General features: G+C 36.5%; 1 protein-coding gene across 5 annotated transcripts in view; it reads left to right on the top strand.

The window, feature by feature from the left end:
- Nucleotides 1-20,099, top strand: part of ERBB2IP (erbb2 interacting protein) — a 146,658-nt gene that overhangs the window by 70,652 nt on the left and 55,907 nt on the right. For all 5 annotated transcript variants that reach the window (XM_011961295.1, XM_011961297.1, XM_011961294.1 and 2 more), the window contains exons 5-7: nucleotides 11,928-12,006; nucleotides 13,413-13,502; nucleotides 14,533-14,589. In XM_011961295.1, the coding sequence (XP_011816685.1) occupies nucleotides 11,928-12,006; nucleotides 13,413-13,502; nucleotides 14,533-14,589 (226 nt within the window). The remainder of the gene's footprint in view (nucleotides 1-11,927; nucleotides 12,007-13,412; nucleotides 13,503-14,532; nucleotides 14,590-20,099) is intronic.

Raw genomic sequence — 20,099 nt, 5'->3', positions numbered from 1 at the left:
TATCTATCTATCTATCTATCTATCTAATCTATCTTGCCATTGCACTCCAGCCTGGGGGACAAGAGCGAGACTCTGTCTCAATAAATAAATAAATAAAATAAATAAATAAATAAATAAAGCAAAAGTCTTTTTGCTAAGCTTATTTAAATTTAAGTTGGAGGCATCTTGTCTTCACTCCTAAATGTTTGAATATACATCCCCTAAGAACAGGGGAATCGGAATTACTACAACATCATTATCACTCTCGAGAAATTTAACATCACATTTCCCCTGTTGCCTAATAATGCTCTTTTAAACTCTTTAGGCCCCTTCTCCATATCCCTCCTTTCAAGTTAAAGATCATGTAAAGCCTATAGTTGTTGTGTCTCTGGTGCTTTTAAATCAGGAAGAGTTTGCTGATGATTTTCATGACAGTTTACATTTTTGAAGAGTTTAGATCAGTTGGCTTTTGATTTGTGTGACTTTTCCCCTCATTATTTTATTCAGGCTAAATGTCTGCCTTTTCAAACTTTTCCTTGAGGGCAGTGTGAAATTTGTGTTTCCATCCCTAGTACTTAGTATAGTGCCTGGTGGTGCCTGATACATTCCGAAGTAAATGAACTGGATTACCATCAGATCTCTACGGATGTTGACAGATAATCCAGAGTATTATAGAATTCTAGGATTATTGTCACTTTAGTTGTCATCATGTCTACCTTTTCATCCTAAAGGAGTATCTCTATATATGTTGACAGATAAATTAATCTAGAGTATTATAGAATTCAACAATTATTGTCACTTTAGAAGTCATCACATCTACCTTTTCATCATAAAGGGGTATCTTTCTGGTCTTTTTAAATGGGAGTTGTTAAGGTATAAGGAAAGGGACTCGATAATTTGGGTATTGATTTAAAATCTTATGCATTTGGAATTGTATGTATCGGGTAAACTTTGCTAACATTCTTTATGGTATAGAAATATTGCTTGGCTCAGTAATGAAAATACTTGCATATGTGCTTCATGAAAATGGATTAACCTCATGTTTATTACTCTAAAATGAGAATAGTGGAATTATGGCTATGTTCTAACCCTACAGTATCATTAAATTAATATCCTAGGCTTTTGTATAACTATTTAAAGAATTACATGTCGTAGAGTTATGGCAACCTATTAGACTGCAGAGTAGCTCTTTTACCTTTCTAGTTTAGCATTTTGTTGTTGCTAAACAAACAAACAATGTTGCAGTATATAGTAGTATGCTGAAAACTTTTAAACAATTATTTCAACCTGTGAGTGTTTTTGAGGCATTGGAGATAATCTTTATGTGATCAAAAGATTTAGGATAAGTACTTAAGTGTTCTGCCTCAAGGAGGAATGACATTACTTATTGCTGCCAATAAGACTTAGTTTATTTGACTAAAAATTAAATTGGTCTGTTCTTTTTATATGATTCCTCACATAGAAAGGGCCACATCTGTTATTTAACTTGCAGAATCAGTTTTTTGCATTTTACTTGTTACTTGTATTTTCTTTCCTTTTAGTCTTGATGTCTAAGTGAAACTTCACTTCATTGTTGGTAACAAGGCTAGCTGAAAGGAGACAAGAGACTATCATAGTGCCAGAAATTACCTTGCCAAGTAAAAATTCTAGTTATTTTAATTCCTTATATTCGTCGTAAGTGGTGTATTTAACCCATTTTACTTTTAGAGAGCTGAGATAATATTAATCAACCTGTAGTGTTCAACCCTAATATGTATGCTTTTGTATAGCTCTATTCTGTTGAAAAGAAAATTAATAAAGCACACATGTTAGGTTGCATATTAGCATGCATATTAGGTTAATGTGACTGGATGTGAGAAATTCAAATTTTGTTCCTTTTTTGATTTGGTAATAGACTGCCTAAAAGAAAGGTTAGTACATTTAAGCAAATGTAACATTTTGAAATTATTAAAATTTAATAATACAATTTAAGCTATTACTATTTTACTTATATTTAAGCTCTAGTGTTTTCCCCTTTAAGGTTTTTATGTCATTTCAGTCTAATATTTAAGTTTATCATAATATGCTAGGTACAGTTTTCAGATTCATTAGCTGTTGTGCACTGTTTGGAAGGAGGCAGGAAACTTGTGGCATACTTTGTTATTCATCCTATCATCAAACTGTATTTCTTTAAAAGCACTTGCTTTTAGGATTTTGACTTTCAGGCTGTCATAGTTTCTGGATTTTTTTTTTTTTTGAGACGGAATCTCGCTCTGTCACACAGGCTGGAGTGCAGTGGTGCAGTCTTGGCTCACTGCAAGCCCCGCCTCCCAGGTTCACGCCATTCTCCTGCTTCAGCCTCCCCAGTAGCTGGGACTTACAGATGCCGACCACCATGCGCGGCTAATTTTTTGTATTTTTATTAGAGACAAGGTTTCACTGTGTTAGGATGGTCTTGATCTCCTGACCTTGTGATCCACCCACCTCAGCCTCCTAAAGTGCTGGGATTACAGGCGTGAGCCACCGCGCCCAACCAGTTTCTGATTTTTTATGTAGTTCTTATCAGTGTTTTTCATTTGTTAAGTTAGCATGGTTTAGGAATAAAAAGAAATGGCCCCTGTTCTTTGCTTCTCTGTTTATTGTTCTGGTTGTTATACTGGGGACTTAATCTAAATTTGTTAGTTCATCTGTAAGATTGTTAAACACATGAAATGGATCAGTCTAGGAAATACATAATTTTAAGGGACTTAATATTTGTATTTATCAACAAATTCAGTTTTTTCTTTTACAGTCTGTGATAAAACTGGAATGTTAATTTGTTCTGAGTCTTAATTTGCTCTTCTCTTTCTTTTCTGAAGTTGTGGTTTACTGTATGCTTTTAATTTAATTTAATTTAATTTTACTTTAAGTTCTGGGATACATGTGCTGAGCGTGCAGGTTACATAGACATACATGTGCCATGGTGGTTTGCTGCACCTGTCAACCTGTCATCTAGGTTTTAAGCTTCACATGCATTAGGTATTTGTCCTAATGCTATCCCTCTGCTTTTCCTTCACTCCCCATCAGGCCCCAGTGTGTGATGTTCCCCTCCCTGCGTCCATGTGTTCTCATTGTTCACCTCCCACTTAGGAGCAAGACGATGCAGTGTTTGATTTTCTGTTCCTGTGTTAGTTTGGTGAGGATGATGGTTTCCAGCTTTATCCATGTCCTGGCAAAGAACATGAACCCCTTCTTTTTTATGGCTGCATAGTATTCTGTGATGTATTATGTGCCACATTTTCTTTATCCAGTCTGTCATTGATGGGCATTTGAGTAGGTTCTAAGTTTTTGCTGTTGTAAATAGTGCTGCAATAAACATACATGTGCGTGTACACTTTTTAAAGTTATAAAAAGTTCTCTCAGGTGCTATCCCAGCCATTGCAAATAGCAACCAGTATTAGAGAAATGATCTGCTGTTGCATTCAAATGACTTTTCTTGTAGGGAAGACTGGGATGATGTGATTAAAACATTCTGTCAAAGTGGTGGATGGGGAAAGCTGGTGGGGAGGGGAGATAAAAGAAAAACGTGTAGCTATTAATTGTCTTATATGAACATACTGAATAAAATGCCAGGGATTACAAGGCAGAGAAACCAGAAAGAGTAGCTCAGATCTTTCTGTCTAATATGGCAATACTAGCAAGGTTAACCAAGGAATTTCTCTTTAGTTGAATTAAAAAGCCCAGGAAGAGTGAATTGAAAGTTTGTGGTCAAAGCAGAAAGCAGTTCTTTTAACTTGAGAAAATCTGATGATTGGGGACAAATTAGTGGAAAAGCCTTTTCACATTAAGCTAAAAGAAGTTAAATTAAGAGAATATTACAGATTGATGGGGAAGTTATGGTATTTTGCTCTTGTGTTTTAAATTTCTAAAATTGCCATTCTGCCTTGTAGTTGATGCTTGAACTCAGCTGCTTTAATAAATCACTTTATTTAAGATAATGAAAGAAAGAAAACCGTGTTTTACACTGTCCATGTTTAGACTGGTGATTTCTGGCCACTGCCAAGTGTTTTGATAAATGGAGACCGTTAACTAGAGTGTGCACTCCTTTGTGGCCTACCGTAGTATAGGCATTATTATTCATTGTGTTATATCTAGTCCAAATCATACATCTGTTATCCTCTGGAAACTATCATTTGAGTTTCCAATTTCCAGTTAGTTTTGACCAGAACTCGAGTGTTTTATTCTGTAGTATGGTAATCATTGCCTTTAGAGTACAGGAACAGTAACGGACTCGTGTTGACTTAAATTAAACGACTGGGACAGTGGGATGTTGACATCTGCATGTCACAGACCACGAGGGACTCACTTGCAGTTGAACAGTTTGGGTTTATTACTTCATAGTGAGCAAAAACTCATATTATTGGGATTCATGAGGGTTGCAGAAGGCGTAAAAAAAAAAAATACAGGATTTGGGCTTTTGTTTGGTGATATTGGGAAGGTTTCAGAAAATACTGGTTTTCCCTGGATGGGATGCTGCCAAGAAGTGGAGTAATTCTATGACTGGGTTTTTTTTTTTTTTTTTTTTACTAGGAGAAATAACTTTATTTGAATAGGACCTGAGACAGCATATTGGGTTAAGGAGGAGAGGTAATGTTCCAAAACGGCAGTCAAAGCTCATTGACCAAGCAGACTCTACTTCCCAGCAGCCTTGCAGTTAGTGCAACTAACGAAAGGCCTGCTGGGGAATGTATTTGCCACTAAATTCCCCAACTATGCCAACATTACAAAAAAGATAGAGGTTGTTCATCATAATTAAATTTCCGCAAACCTCCCCAATCACAAGTATTGTAAGCGGAAGTAAAAAATTACATTTTACAGATCTCAAACTTGTCTTCAACATTTAGTCCATCATCTTCAAAAATAGCTGCCCTGCCTAATTCATTAGCTATATGATCTATTCAAGCAGCAACAAGATGGCCAGGCCATGGCAATCCTCTTCCCATTTCCCCTAACAGCAGGGTGAGGCTCAGGTGGAGGTAGGGGGTGGGGAGCACAAGGGCTACTTTCCCCCAGTACAACATGGCATCTGAAGTTTGATGGGAGAGCAGAACTGGTGAGACTTGAGGGAAGGGTCCAGGGCCTGTATTCAGTCAGAATCACTGCTGGAAGAGGAGGAGGAAGAGGAGGAGGAATGCTTGCCACCTGGGGGGAAAGCTGGATTGCCCTGGGGTGCTCCTGGGGGAGGAGGACAGGGCCTGGGGGAAAGAGTGGGTTAATAGTTGGTGGGTGGGCAGGATTGGAACCTCCAGGGCACCTGATGTTGGGAGTATATGGATTTGGCCCTGGCTGCCCGGCTTTGGGGATTCCATATGTTTAGGTGTGTCCTCCAGCCTTTCCACCGCCACCTGGGCTTGATGCGTTCTTTGCAGTCTGCGATTGGGTGTCTTAATGTTTTCTATAGGGAAGTTGATTAGAGTACAACTAAAGCTGTAATCAGTGAACAATACATCAGTCACTATCTGGGAAAAGGTGCTGTATGGTATATTTTGGTTTGGACAATATCATGTTTTGTCTTTCTTCAGACATGATTATAAATTTGTTTTTGTCTTGATGTATCATGGTTACAGAATGGCTTGGTGTGATACTGATGTTCTGTGAAATAGTTTTATTCAGCAGGAGAACACTGAGGCCTCCATCTGAATGCCAGGGCTGGTTTGTATTAAGACCAAGGACTAGTGATAGTACCAGGCCAGCTCCTAGGCGTCAGGAGGGATTTTCTCTTTCTCGGAAGTTAAGAGAGAGAGTTCCTCTGTAACTAAGTAAGAGTGATTTGGAGAAGACAGTTGTGTTTTATGATATCTAATCTAGAGCCTCATTTTACATTTGAGCAGCGGTCTTTTTTTTTTTTTTTTAAAAAAAAGAGGCAGCATCTCACTCTGTTTGTTGCTCAGGCTGGAGTACAGTGGCATGATCATAGCTCACTGCATCCCGAACTCCTGGGCTCAAGGGAGCCTTCCCCCTCATCGTCCTGAGTAGCAGGGACTACAGGTATGCACCACCATGCTTGGCTATTTTTGATTTTTTTGTTGTTGTTGTAGAGATGGGTTTTTGCCATGTTGCCCAGGCTGGTCTTGAACTCTTTGGCCTCAAACAATACTCCCAATACCTTGGCCTCCCAAAGTAGTGGGAATGCAGATGTGAGCCACCATGCCTGGCCAGCAGAATTTTCTTACTAAAAAAGTATACGTCAAAGAAGCAGCATTATTTATTGAAGTCACGATAATTAGAAAAGAACAGATAGTTGGCACTGTTAGAGAATTAAGAAGTAAATTGTGATAAAATTCAGTCGTGTGTGTGTGCATGTGTATGTATGTATGCGTGAGTTGAGACAGAATCTCCAACGCCCAGGCTGGAGTACAGTGGTGCAGTCTCAGTGCATGCACTGCAGTCTCCACTTCCCAGGTTCAAGCGATTCTCGTGCCTCAGCCTCCTGAGTAGCTGAAATTACAGGTGCAGGCCACCACATCTGGCTTAATTTGTTTTGGTATTTTTAATTTGCATGGGTTTTCTCCATGTTGGCCAGGCTGGCCTCGAAATCCTGACCCCAAATGATCTGCCCACCTCAGCCTTCCAAAGTGCTGGTATTACATGCGTGAGCCACTGTGCCCTGTCCCTGTATACTTTATCTGAAAGGATAAAATGAGCCAACTTTGGAGAGTAGGTAACACAGTTGTTGAGGGTAGGCCTTGAGCCAGAGCTTGAGGAAGCCATGTGAATAACTAAGGTAAGGATGTATGAGAAGCTATTTTGTAAGGTGCGAGTGTCTACAGCATGTGTGAGGACTGTTCCCTGGGTAACTAAAACAGTGTGAGCAAGTTGGGAGTGCAATAGGAATAGAAACCAGGGAGGTGGCGATTTGGAGGAGCTGCTGATGAAGGGCCTTGGAGGCATTTGTATGCACTTTGACATTTACTGTCAGTAGAATAGAGTCGCTTGGAAAGTTTTGAATAGATAATTCAGAGCATGATGTGACTTGTGTGTAAGTTTAATCTGGCTATATATATAGACAGAGACTGTGAGCATATGGGTGACAAACAACCAGTTCAAATGCTGTTTCAGTCATCTGAGGTGATAGTGATGGACATAGTGAGATGAGGACAGCCCCTGGATATGCTTGAAGGTGGAATTGACAGCAGTTCATGATGGATGGGATGTGGGATGTGAGAGAAGAGTCAAGGATGCTGTCCGTGATTTTGGTTATGCCCTTGGAAGGACAGTTGCCATCAGCTGAGATGTGGAAATCTGTGGGAGTTGTAATTTTTAATAGAACAAATCAGGAGCTCAGTTTTTTTTGAGTTCTGGTTGTTTATAGGGGTCTGGAGTTTAGTCAAGAGAAAAACTGTGCTAGAGATAAATATTTGGGGGTTGTCACCATATGGATATTTAAAGCCTGAGATTAGATGCATTCGCCAAGGGCATGATTTGTCAATAAAAAGAAGGCTAAAGAATGAGCCCTGGTTGGACCCCAACATTTAACAGATCTGGCAGAAGAGAAGATACAAAAGCTACTGAGAAGGAATACTACTAATGTAGGGGGGAGAAGCTAGTCAAGTGGAAATGTTTGTTTTCCTTACTGCATTTTAGCTTCTCATGAGAAAGGACTATATCAGTGGTATATAGCATACTGTCTGATACTAACATTTGCTGAATAACTTTGAAGATAGGTAATTTCAGTTTGGGATAGGTCGAGTTTGAGGCATGTGAACAAAATCTAATGGGCATTTGAAAATTCTTAGCAGCCGCTAAGGAGGGAGGTGGGAACTGGAGATACAGATTTAGAACCTACAAATGTATATGGTAGGAATTGAAGTCAGACTAAACACATTGCTAGCAATTTTCAGAAGTAGAAAACCAGTGTTTCAAAAGTCTTTGCTTAGGGCAAAATTACTACTATGTATCTGAAAGCCAGTAATAATTTAGAATTTGTAATTTCACAGGCATTTGTGGAGTACTTTTTATAAACCATATGCTATGGAATAAAATACTTTAAAATATAAAAAGTATGAAGTATTCAGGGCCGGGCATGGTGGCTCATGCCTGTAATCCCAACACTTTGGGAGGCCGAGGCAGGCGGATCATGAGGTCAGGAGATTGAGACCATCCTGGCTAACATGGTGAAACCCTGTCTCTCTAAAAAAATACAAAAAATTAGCCGGGCATGGTGGCGGATGCCTGTAGTCCCAGCTTCTTGGGAGGCTGAGGCAGGAGGATGGTGTGAATGCAGGAGGCGGAGCTTGCAGTGAGCTGAGATTGTGCCACTGCACTCCAGCCTGGGCAACAGTGTGAGACTCCGTCTCAAATAAATGAATAAATAAATATGACGTATTCATTTGTATTTGTGGGAGATGATCCAAGTATTAATTTCCACTAAATAATATTAAACTAATAAATACATTTTTATAGGAATTAAACACAGTATTTATAATTTAAAACTTGAAATTATTCTCCATATGGTATCTTAGATCAGTAGAACGTATTATATAGTCTTAGGTCTTTTTCTCTTTAGATAGACTTTGTCATGTACTAAAAATACTATAACTCCTAGAAATAATATCTTTTACTTGGCTATTTCAAAATACTTTATAGATTTTAATAACAACCAATAAAGTTGAGATATTTAGCTAAATTTTAAAATGAATTTGAATGCCAGTGAGAACTTTATAGAATGTTTTCTTGCTCCACCCAAACATGGAATGTTTTACTTTTAAAAAAGTATTAAGAATTGTGCACCACAACCAAATCCATTCCATGTATTCAAGGTTGGATCATTACTTGAAAATCAGTGTAATGCACCACATCAGTAGACACATAATTAACTCAGCAGTTCCAGTCTTAGGTATTTACCCAAGAGAAATGCAAACATTTCCACAGAATGACTTTAAAAAAATACGGAAATTTTCAGTGCAACTTTTTCATAGTAATTCAAAACTCCCTCTGCTTCCTCTGTAACTCCACAACTCCACATTGGCCCCTGAGCACTACACGTACCATAGAATTCTAGCCCCACTACCACCGGGCACCGCTACATGCTCTCCTTAGGCTCTGCAGCAGCAGACACTGCCCTTTCATTTAAAAAATATTCAGTCAGTTCAGCAAAGGGATGCTCTTGTAATATATTAGGAGCATCATTTTAATGCATCCTCAATGGAGTGATCACTTAAAGACAATTGTTTGTCGAAGAACTAATAAAGATTTCACTCCTAAGGAAAAACGCAATAATGTTAAGTATTTTGTATGTAAATGAATGAGAGAAAAGAAGATGGTAGGTAAGTGAAATTCAGCAAGCATTTGTTGTACAAAGGTACAGTGTACTATATAGTAACATGTACTTAAAGTGGAGAATTGGGTCAATCGAAATAAAACCTAGCAGTAATACGAAGAATACACAACTAATACAAAGTAAACAATTGTAAAAATGCCATAAAATGCATAATTGAACTTTTTGGAGAGTTAAATTTCATTGAGTTTAGAGATCAGGATAGGCTTTCAGAAGATCCTACTGGTTTTGCTGGAAGGAAGAGCATTCTAAGTAAAAAAGAATGTCTTGTAGATCAGTATTAATTTGGAGGCTTGGAATAGGATTGCCAAGTTTGTTTCACCAGTAAGGACATTTCCCTGTCTCCCATCTCCAAAAAAAAATCTCCCACATTCCTATTTTATCATCTTTTTATTAAAAATGACTTTTTTCCCACTCAACAGGGGAAGAATGAATGATACAAAGCTACTAAATTTTAAAACTTAGATTAAGTGAAAAATAAATTACCAAAATCAGTGTAAGAAGTGGAAAACTGAGAAGACCAGGGAATGCAACATTAAATTGAATTAGTAGTCAAAAAAAGTACCAGTTAAAAATTCTATGTTTAGCATTTTGAGCAGCTGCCAAACTATTTTCCATAGTGGGTATATCAGTTTGCATTCTTACCAGCAATGTGTGTAGTTCCCAGTTTCTTGACATCCTCACAAACACTTGCTACTTTCACATATTACATTTATTTGTTAGGTCTCATGGGTCCTTAGTCTTCCTTTGGTTACTTCCTTAGTCTTCCTTTGTCTTTTTTTGACCTTGATAGTTTTGAAAGTTATTGGCCATTTATTTGACATAATTTACTTAATTTGGATTCGTTTGGTGTTTGCTTATGATTAAATTCAGGTTGTGTGTTTTTGGCAAGTATATGTCCAAAGTGATATATTGTTTCTCAGTACATCTCAGATTAGTTGCCACATTATGATGATGTTAACTGATGATGCCAACTTTCAAGCAATTTTGAAGGTTAAGGTGGTGCTTGTCAGATTTCTCTACTGTGAAGTGAATTTTCCCTTTTTAATTGCTAAGTGTTGTGTGGAAATAATCTTTTGAGTCTCTATTAATACCCTGTTTTTCATCATACTTTTACCCACTAGTTTTAGCATCCATTGATGAATTTTGACTGAAACAGTTACTACTGTGTCATTTCCTATTTGGTGGTTTTGTATCATTCATTTTTTGTCACCTGACATTCTATATATGATATTGTGGTAAACTTGTTTACTTAAAATCATGTAGTGACGAAGTCGAAAGGGTCTGAAATGGTTCTCTAATGACAATCCTGTTAACCATATCATGTTAATGGAGCAATGGATCTTACACAGAGTATATAAAATTCATTTTTGGAATGTCTTAAATGTTATTAATTAGCGTTCCTTTAGTTTAGATTAGAACAGTGCTTTTTAAAGTTGATCTGTGGACCAATGGTAGTCCACAAATTATTTATTACTTTATTTTGGCTGTGATAATGTCAGGGAATGAGTAAATGCTCAGAGTCTTTCACTGCAGTTTGATATTATTCCAGTTGTATAGTGTTTTGTAAGTGTATTGGTCCACAGCAGATTGGAAAATTTAAAAACCATGATCCTTTACCTCTTTTGGCTTGAAAAGCACTCGTCTAGGATACTCCAAAGCTGAAATGTCTAATAGATCTATTGAATATATCTATCATAGTATTAAGAAATCACTGCATTTTAAAGCAGTTAATCATATTTTTGGCATGACACGGGGTTATATGAAGGGAAAAGGTTGAGAAAAGGGGAATATAAATATAGTTAGGAAAAATAGGATAGTTGCAGGAAAGAGAAAGTGTTTCATTATCTTAGGCTGGACAGTGCTGCCTTCAGGCAATATATCCACTGGCATATCTGATGTAGATTGTCTTCCTCTTCGATATGCAGCTTTATTTTCAGCTTTGCTTATGTAAGTTTGGAACCAGCTCAATCAAGAGGCCAGCATTTAAAAAACAATTCTTGGCCTGTGGGGTGGCTCATGCCTATAATCCCAGCACTTGGGGAGATCGAGGTTTGTGGGTCACCTGAGGTCAGGAGCTCGAGACCGGTCCGACCAACGTGGTGAAACTCCGTCTCTACTAAAATGCAAAAATTAGCTGGGCATGGTGGCGGGTGCCTGTAATCTCAGCTGTTCAGGAGACTGAAGCAGGAGAATTGCTTGAACCCAGGAGGCAGAAGTTGCACTGAGCCTAGTTTGCCCCACTGCACTCCAGCCTGGGCAACAGATCAAGACTCCCTCTTAAAAACAAATAAAAATAATAAAAAACAGTCCTTTTTTTTTAAAGTGAGAGAAACAGAAAGAATGTTAAATGTTCTACAGTTTAGGTCCTTACCATCACATGGAGAAGGCACTAATTTTCAGAAGAAGGAAAGAAAGGTAAAAATCAATTTTTTAGCAGTATGTAATTAGCAGTTATAAAGAGGCAAATAAAACGAGGAGGAAAGATAAAGAAATTGTTGTGGAGGTCATTGTTTAGTTCACATTGATGTTGTCAGTTCATCTACTTCCTTGTTAATTGGTATATTACTTTAGAATCTGGAAGGTATGTATTATTGTTAGTGTTATTTTTGGCCTTTGTAATGTTTTAATTTGATCTTTGTTTGTTTTCTAGGCATACAGGAGTTTCCAGAAAATATAAAAAATTGTAAAGTTTTGACAGTTGTGGAGGCCAGTGTAAACCCTATTTCCAAGTAAGTTCTTAGGTGAATTATAAATTACTTTTGTGAATAAAACAATTATGAAACAGTAGATATTATTGTACATATTTTAACAAAAATTTTTTATCAATCTTAAGTCTATACAAAGTTTCAATTTTAGAGTTAAAAAGGAATCTCTTAAACAATCTCTCTAACCCCATATACTACTAATGTAAAATTGTGATCCCAAAGAGATAGTGAGAGTGATTTGCTCCAAGTCTCACAGATAACGTCAGAAATGAGAGTAGAATCCACATTCCCTCACTCTGTGTTATTTACACCCTAGAAGAGTGTCTGCCTTCAAATCAGGTGTGTGGTACCTTCAAACTTTTGAAAACAGTAAAGGAAACTAAAAGTTTCTTCACAGTTTTAATAGAAGGCAAAACAACAGGAAACATAAACAAAACAATAACAACAACAACAAAAATATATGATTGGTTGCAGTGTATCAGAGATTGTGAATGTCCACTTATGACAGTGATGACTGTAAACAGAAAGTTTTCCTGGCACCAAGGCTGTTAAATTTTGCAAAAATGGAATGGTGAAGCAAAAGATGACTAGAAAGAAGCATAGCAATCCAGAACTAACATGTAAAGATTATGCATAGTCTCTTCATTTGAAAATATTGCTCTAGCATCAAATTCTAGATCTTTACTTGTTTCATAATCAACAAAAAATAGAAGTAAAGCTAACACATGTAGATTGTTACATGGCCCTAACATCATTTAGCTTTAAATGTTATTTCTTTTCATTTGCTTATTATAAAACCGTATAATCTTAAAATTGTTTAGGAGCCAAATATTGAAATTGAAAGTAATCTCAACCAGTGGTTCTCAGCTGGGGGCTATCATGCCCCAGGAGACTTTGGCAGTTTCTGGACACATTTTTGGTTTTCATAGTGGGGTATGTGTGTGCATGCATGCACACTGTTGGGATCTAGTTTGTAGAGATCAGTGTTGTAGCTAAACATCCTACAGTGCACAGGACAGCCTAGGTACAACAAAGAGTTATTCAGCCCAAAATTTCTCTGCCAAGGTTTAGAAATTCTTATCTAGTCCTTTTGATTGAGAGTAGATAAGACAGATTTCAAGAGTGTCTGCTGATTTCAGAGTTATACCCTAAATACATTTTTATGTATTGTGGCGCATTCATAGATGAGTGTTTTGTTCAGATTTTACGTTATTAAAACAAATATTGCCTCATTTTTTGTTTACAATGTGATGAAGATACATTGAAACAAGTAGGTTATTATAAAAGGCAAATCTTTGAAGGGGCTCTTATAAAAGTAAAGAAGTGACTGTTTTCTGTCTGTTGGAAAAATATCTTATGAGAGTCTTAGATTTAAGTAAAAGACTGAATTTCTTACATGAGCTTAATTTAAATTCTGGTATTTTATGTAGGCTCCCTGATGGATTTTCTCAGCTGTTAAACCTAACCCAGTTGTATCTGAATGATGCTTTTCTTGAGTTCTTGCCAGCTAATTTTGGCAGGTAAATTATGGTTTCTTCTAAAACCTTTTATTATTAGCTCTTATAAAGTTTACAAAACTATAAGCTGCTTTGGTAGTACTACTAATTACAGTTTCATAGACTCTTTTTAAATTATTCCCAAGCATTGTGACTTTTATAGTCTCTTTGGTGGCTTTGAATTAATTTTTCCTAGTAAACAATAATCAGTGAGAGTTTGAAGGAAAAAGAAAATGTTTTTTTTAGATGGCCAAAACAACGTTTCAATGGGGGTAATTTCTGTATGCTTGAGATACTGAATGCTGTATTCTTAGCATTCTAAAATGATCTAATAATGGATTTATCTGTCTTCCTTGCTGTAATCAAAATTCTTGAGAAAAGGGAATCTGTTTCTCGGGGTGACCTCATCATCTCCCTGCCACCTTCAAATCTCTGAGTAATTTTTTAAACAGATGAATGAATAATAGATACGAAGTTATTACTGAGTTTAACTACTAGAGAAAATGCTAGTCAACTAAATGTTAATTTTGTAGCCATCTTTTATGTAAAAATCATTGATGTTCTTGTCAGATTCCTCTTCTGTATCTGGCATTTGCATCACTTAGTCTATTCATTTTCTCTCTAGTTATTAGTGGAATGTACATCCATGAAGTGCCAGAGGATTTCTCCTCCTTGTTTTGTTTCTTTATTTCTTCTCAGAGCAGCACTTTAGAGTTGCATTATTGTTTTTGAATCTACCAAGAGTTAACAATTTTTGTGAGCATTTTTGGTAAAAGGTATGAAATTCCGGAGGATTGATTCTTGGGGATAATCACTTTGTCACTTTGAAAATGTGTAGAAGTGCTAACCCTTTTCCTCTGACCATAATTTTGAGGAGGAAAAATAGTCTTTTCTTCCTTTGTATTTTATGTTGTATTCTGTAATTTCTAATATATTACTTTGCATATAGTAATTACACAATTATATTGCTTCCTTTAAAACATTAGAATATAACATTAATTTATTAAATTCATTGTCTTTGTCCTAGATACGTGATTTGTTTTTTGTATTGCAGATTAACTAAACTCCAAATATTAGAGCTTAGAGAAAACCAGTTAAAAATGTTGCCTAAGTAAGTAAAGGTGCTGTTCTTTAAAAAACTTAATTTATAATTTTTAATGATTAAGTCTTTCAAAATGTAAATTTTTATTACCTAAAATGTGGTGCAAATTATTTGTAAATCTTGACTGTGTGGTCATCATATTTTAATTAGTGGTGTTAAAATATTGAAATGTATGTGTCTGTTGTTGGTGTTTAACGTGGTACCGTGTTGGTAATGATTTATAGCTGTCTGAAATGCAGTCTTGTGTGTGACGTAAAAGTCAAAATAATAAGTATGTAAAGCCCACCTCAATACTGAGTAGAAATCCCAGGTTTGTCTACTAAAGTTCATACACATATTGCTCATTAGAAAGATCCATAGGATCTTCATGTGAAGCCTGGTAACGGTAGAACTTGATTGTCTGGCTTTCTAGTGTGTTGTAAATTAGAAATGGGATGATTGGTTCCCTAATGGTAAGCTAATAACAAGAGACGACAATCCAGGAGCAAATAAAAAAGTTTAATTATAAAAGAAACAGGTCTACAAACTCAAAATGCACTGTAGTCTGTGGCCATTCGTTGACCAAATATCTTGAAACGCTATGAATGCATTGCTATAGTGTTAGATTTTAAGGGTTGGCAAGCTACAGTCTGTGATTAAATCTAGTCCACTGTCAGTTTTTGTAAACAGAAGTTTCATTGGAACACAACCACATGCATTCATGTACGTATTGTCTGTGACTGCTTTTGCTTTACAGTGATAAAGTAGTTGTCACTACTGTATGCATCTGTTGTTGGTGTTAGAGTGGTTGTCACTGCCCTATCACTGTAGGCCCTAAACTTTTTTAGGTGTACAGGACCTAAAATATTTACTCTCTGGCCCTTTACGGAAAAAATTTGTCAACTCATGTTGAAATTGCATCATCAAGATTTGCCCACCCAGCCTGGGCAACAAAGCAAGACCCCCATCTCTACAGAAAATTTAAAAATTAGCCGGGCACAGTAGCATGTTAACTATAGTCCCAGCTACTCTGGAGGCTGAGGAGTGAGGATCACTTGAGTCCAGGAATTTGCACTTGTAGTGTGCAACGATTGCACCGCTGCATTCCAGCATAAGAACAGAGTGAGACCCTATCTCAAAACAAACAACAAACTTCTCACCTCTTGAGAAGGAAAACATCTCCAGTTACCCCAGGAGTTGTTCTGTTTACTCAGCTTCTATGACATATGTATATCTGTTACAGTATTTGCTGGATAATGTTAACATATTTATATCTGTTAACAGTATTTGCTCGATCTGTTTTTATTATATGTCACTCTCTTCTTCCCTGACCAGCATATAACATGCATGTATGTGCATGTGTGTCTTTCCCTTGGTTTCCCCCCATGATTATCTGTGAGGACAGAGACTGTGTCTTATTTTTTATTCCGAAAGACAATGTTTTGAGTAATTGTTTTATGCAGGGATGAATGTTTATAGTGATGACTGTGAGTATAAGTTAAAGTCAAATTATAATCCATATTAAAATTCAAAAAGATACGTATATATTACAGATTTGACACTCTCATTGATAATTCCTTAGCTAAAAACGTGACTGATTTCTAAGAGATTTGAATAGCAAGATGTAAATTATCTACTGAAATAGCTAAGCCTGCAATTACTATGTGATATCATAGGCAATTAACTGATTTTAACACCTTTTAGAGATTCAAATTAGACTCTCAGTGAATTTGCAAATATTCTCTTCTCCTTTTAAGATATGATTGTAGCCTTTTAAATACATTTTTACTGAGGTAAACTATGTGTAAAATTTACTATCTTTACCATTTTTATGTGTACAGTTCAGTGGTAATAAATACATTTATATTCTTTCCCCTTCATTCCTTCCTCCCCACTGCGCTCCTCAGCCTCTGGTAATCACCATTCTACTCTTATCTTCAAGAGATCTGTTTTTCATTTTTTGTTTTGTTTTTTTGAGACAGAGTCAGTCTCTGTCACCCAGGCTTCAGTGCAGTGGTATGATCTCAGTTCAGTGCACCCTCTGCCTGCCGAGTTAAAGTGATTCCTGTTCCTCAGCCTCCAGAGTGGCTGGGACTACAAGCATGTACCACCACGTCTGGCTAATTTTTTGTATTTTTAGTAGAGACGGGGTTTTGCTGTGTTGGTCAGACTGGTCTCAAACTCCCGGCCTCAAATGACCTGCCCTCTTCGGCTTCCCAAAGTGCTGGGATTACAGGCGTGAGCCCGCACACCTGGCCTGGGATCTACTTTTTTTAGCTCGCACATATGAGTGAGTACATGCTTGGCTTATTTCACTTAACGTAATGGCCTCCTGATCAACCCATGTCACTGCAGGCAGCCTCTTTTATGGCTGAATAATATTCCATCTTGTACATGTACCATATTTTCTTTATCCATTCATCTGTTGATGGTTACTTAAATTGATTCCATATTTTGGCTATTGCGAATAGTGCTGCCATAGGCATAGCAGTTCAGATAACCCTTCAGTATACTGATTTCGTTTCTTTTGTATATATATACCCAATAGTGGAATTGCTGGATTATGGGATAGTTCCATTTAAAATTTTTTTTTTAGGAACTTCTATACTGTTCTCCATAGTGGCTATATTAATTTATATTCCCACCAACAGTGTTCAGAGATTCCTCTTTGTCCACATCCCTGCTAGTGTCTGTTATTGCCTATCGTTTTAATGTAAGCCATTTTAAGTAGGGCAAGATGAGATCTCATTGTAGTTTTCTCTCATTAGTGACAATAATTTTTTCATATATCTGTTTGTCATTTGTATGTCTTCTTTTAAGAAATGTCTATTCAGATCTTTGGTGTATTTTACAGTAGAATTTTTTTTTTGCTATTGATTTGTTGAAGCTTCTTATGTATTCTAATTATTAATTCCTGTCAGATGGATACTTTGCAAATATTTCTCCCATTCTGTGGTTTGTTCATTTTGTTGATAGTTTCCTTTGCTGTGCGGTTTTTTAGCTTGCTGTAATCCCATTTGTCTATTTTTGTTGCTTTCATTGCCTGTGCTTTTGAGGTCTTACACAAAAAAATATTTGCCCAAACCAGTATCCTTGATACTGATACTGGGAATTAACATTCTCCAATGTTTTCTTCTGGTAGTTTCATAGTTTCAGGTCTCAGATTTAAGTCTTTGATCCATTGTGAGTTAATTTGTGTGTATGGTGAGAGATAGAGGTCTAGTTTCATTTTTCTGCATATAGTTATCCAGTTTCCCAGCATCAGTTATTGAAGAAACGGTCTTTTCCCCATTTTATCTTCTTGGCACGTTTTCCTAGGATGAGTTGGCTGTAAATGCATGGATTTATATCTCAGTTCTCAATTCCTTTCCGTTGGTCTGTGTGTCTATGTACTATGCTGTTTTGATTACCATGGCTTTGTAGTACATTTTGAAGTCTGATAGTGTGATACCTTCAACTTTGTTCTTTTTGCTCAACGTCACTGTGATTATTTGGAGTCTTTTGTTGTGGTTCTGTATACGTTTTAGGATTTTAAAAATATTTCTGTTAAGAATGTCAGTGTTTTGATGGGGATGACATTGAATCTGTACATTGCTTTGGGTAGTATTGTCATTTTAACTTCCTAATCCATGAGCATGGAGTATCTTTCCATTTTTTTGTGTCCTCTTTAATTTCTTACATCAGAGTTTTATAGTTTTTCTTGTATAGATCTTTCATGTCTTTAGACTGATTAGGTATTATGTGTGTGTGTGTATATATACACACACATATATATAACTATATACACATACATACACACACACACACACACACACACACATATATATATATATATTTTTTGAGATGGAGTCTTGCTCTGTCGCCCAGGCTGGAGTGCAGTGGCATAATCTCGGCTGACCGCAAGCTCCATCTCCCGAATTCACGCCATTCTCCTGCCTCAGTCTCCTGAGTAGTGGGGGCTACAGGCGCCCACCACCACACTTGGCTAATTTTTGTGTTTTTAGTAGAGACAGGGTTTCACCATGTTAGCCAGGATGGTGTCTATCTCCTGACCTTGTGATGCGCCCGCCTAGGCCTCCCAAAGTGCTGGGATTACAGGCATGAGGCACTGCACCTGGCCGATATTTTATATTTTTTGTAACTACTATAAATGGGAATGCTTTCTTGATTTTTCAGATTGTTTGCTATTGGCGTATGTAAATCCTCCTGATTTTCACATGTTGATTTTGTATCCTTCAACTTAATTTGTCTTATCAGTTCTAACAGTTTTTTGATGGAGTCATTAGATTTTTCTAGGTATAAGATCATGTTGTCTGTGAACAAGGCTAATTTTGACTTCTTATTTTCCAATTTGGATGCTCTTTCTTTCTCTTTCCTAATTGTTTTTGCGTGATTATAACTTTTGAGACCTCACAAACAAGAGGATATAGTTGTAAATATTACAAAGTAATGTGCATTTAGGTTATATGACTATATCAAAGATTAGAGCAATGGAAAGAGCTGTTGTTTTAGATATATAGTTAAGTGAAATTTAATGCTACCTAAGAATATTGGAGAGAACAGTACCAAGAACACAAAAAGATGTTTTACTTTTCCTTTGAGGAGAGGAGAAAGTAAAATGAGTTCAATACAAATGAGTTTTAGAAACAGATGGGAGAAAATCTGAGGGATATTGTTTATGTTTTCTCCTTGAGACAGGTGGCTAGATCTTAATCGAGGATGCAGTTTTACTTCTGAGATTTCTAAAGTGTTTGAGTATAGCCACAGTTGTCATTATTAACTACAGAGAGTTGAGGTTGAGACACTTTTTGACATGACAGTATATTTTCTATTACGTATCTGTATCACTCACATTTTCCTAAAATTGTTTTAAAATTTAACTTTTCCAGGCCATCATCTGTAATTGAATTTTTCCAATGCACTGCTTTTCATTTTTGTACCCTATTCTAAAACTGCTATGCCATTGACATTATGTGCTCAATAGTTGCATGTGAATTTTCTGTTATCTTGTCATTATAACAATACTGAAGCAAGAAATGTAAGATTATGTTTTGTTCTTTCAGTCTTCTCTTTCTCCTCACAATCCTCTTTACTTTTTGCAAATCTCCACCTGGTATAGTTATTTGAACATAGGAAATTACTATCATAGCATGAGACTTTATACATCTGGAGAAAGATCCTGGAAACAACCTTTCGCTTGTTATGAAGGAAGCTAGAACTTACAGGTTTTCTGGGGAAAGATATGAGTAAGGAAGTAGAATTATAGTACCTGGGAATAGGCACTTAGTAAATCTAAGTGAAAGCAGTTTTATAAAAATTGGCATTATGAGATGAATTGAAGGGTTGATGACAGAATGGCATATTTAAAATGTAAAGGGAAAATTCACTTCTGATGTAGACCAATACCAATGACAGTTTCATTACAATGATGGTGTTTGTTCTTATATATATTTTTTTCTTTTTCTTTTTTTTATTTTTATTTTTATTATACTTTAAGTTCTAGGGTACATGTGCATAACGTGCAGGTTTGTTACATATGT

This window comes from Colobus angolensis, unplaced genomic scaffold, assembly GCF_000951035.1.
Source record: "Colobus angolensis palliatus isolate OR3802 unplaced genomic scaffold, Cang.pa_1.0 Scaffold546, whole genome shotgun sequence".
NCBI lineage: Eukaryota > Metazoa > Chordata > Mammalia > Primates > Cercopithecidae > Colobus > Colobus angolensis.
This window is presented reverse-complemented; position numbering and strand designations above follow the sequence as displayed.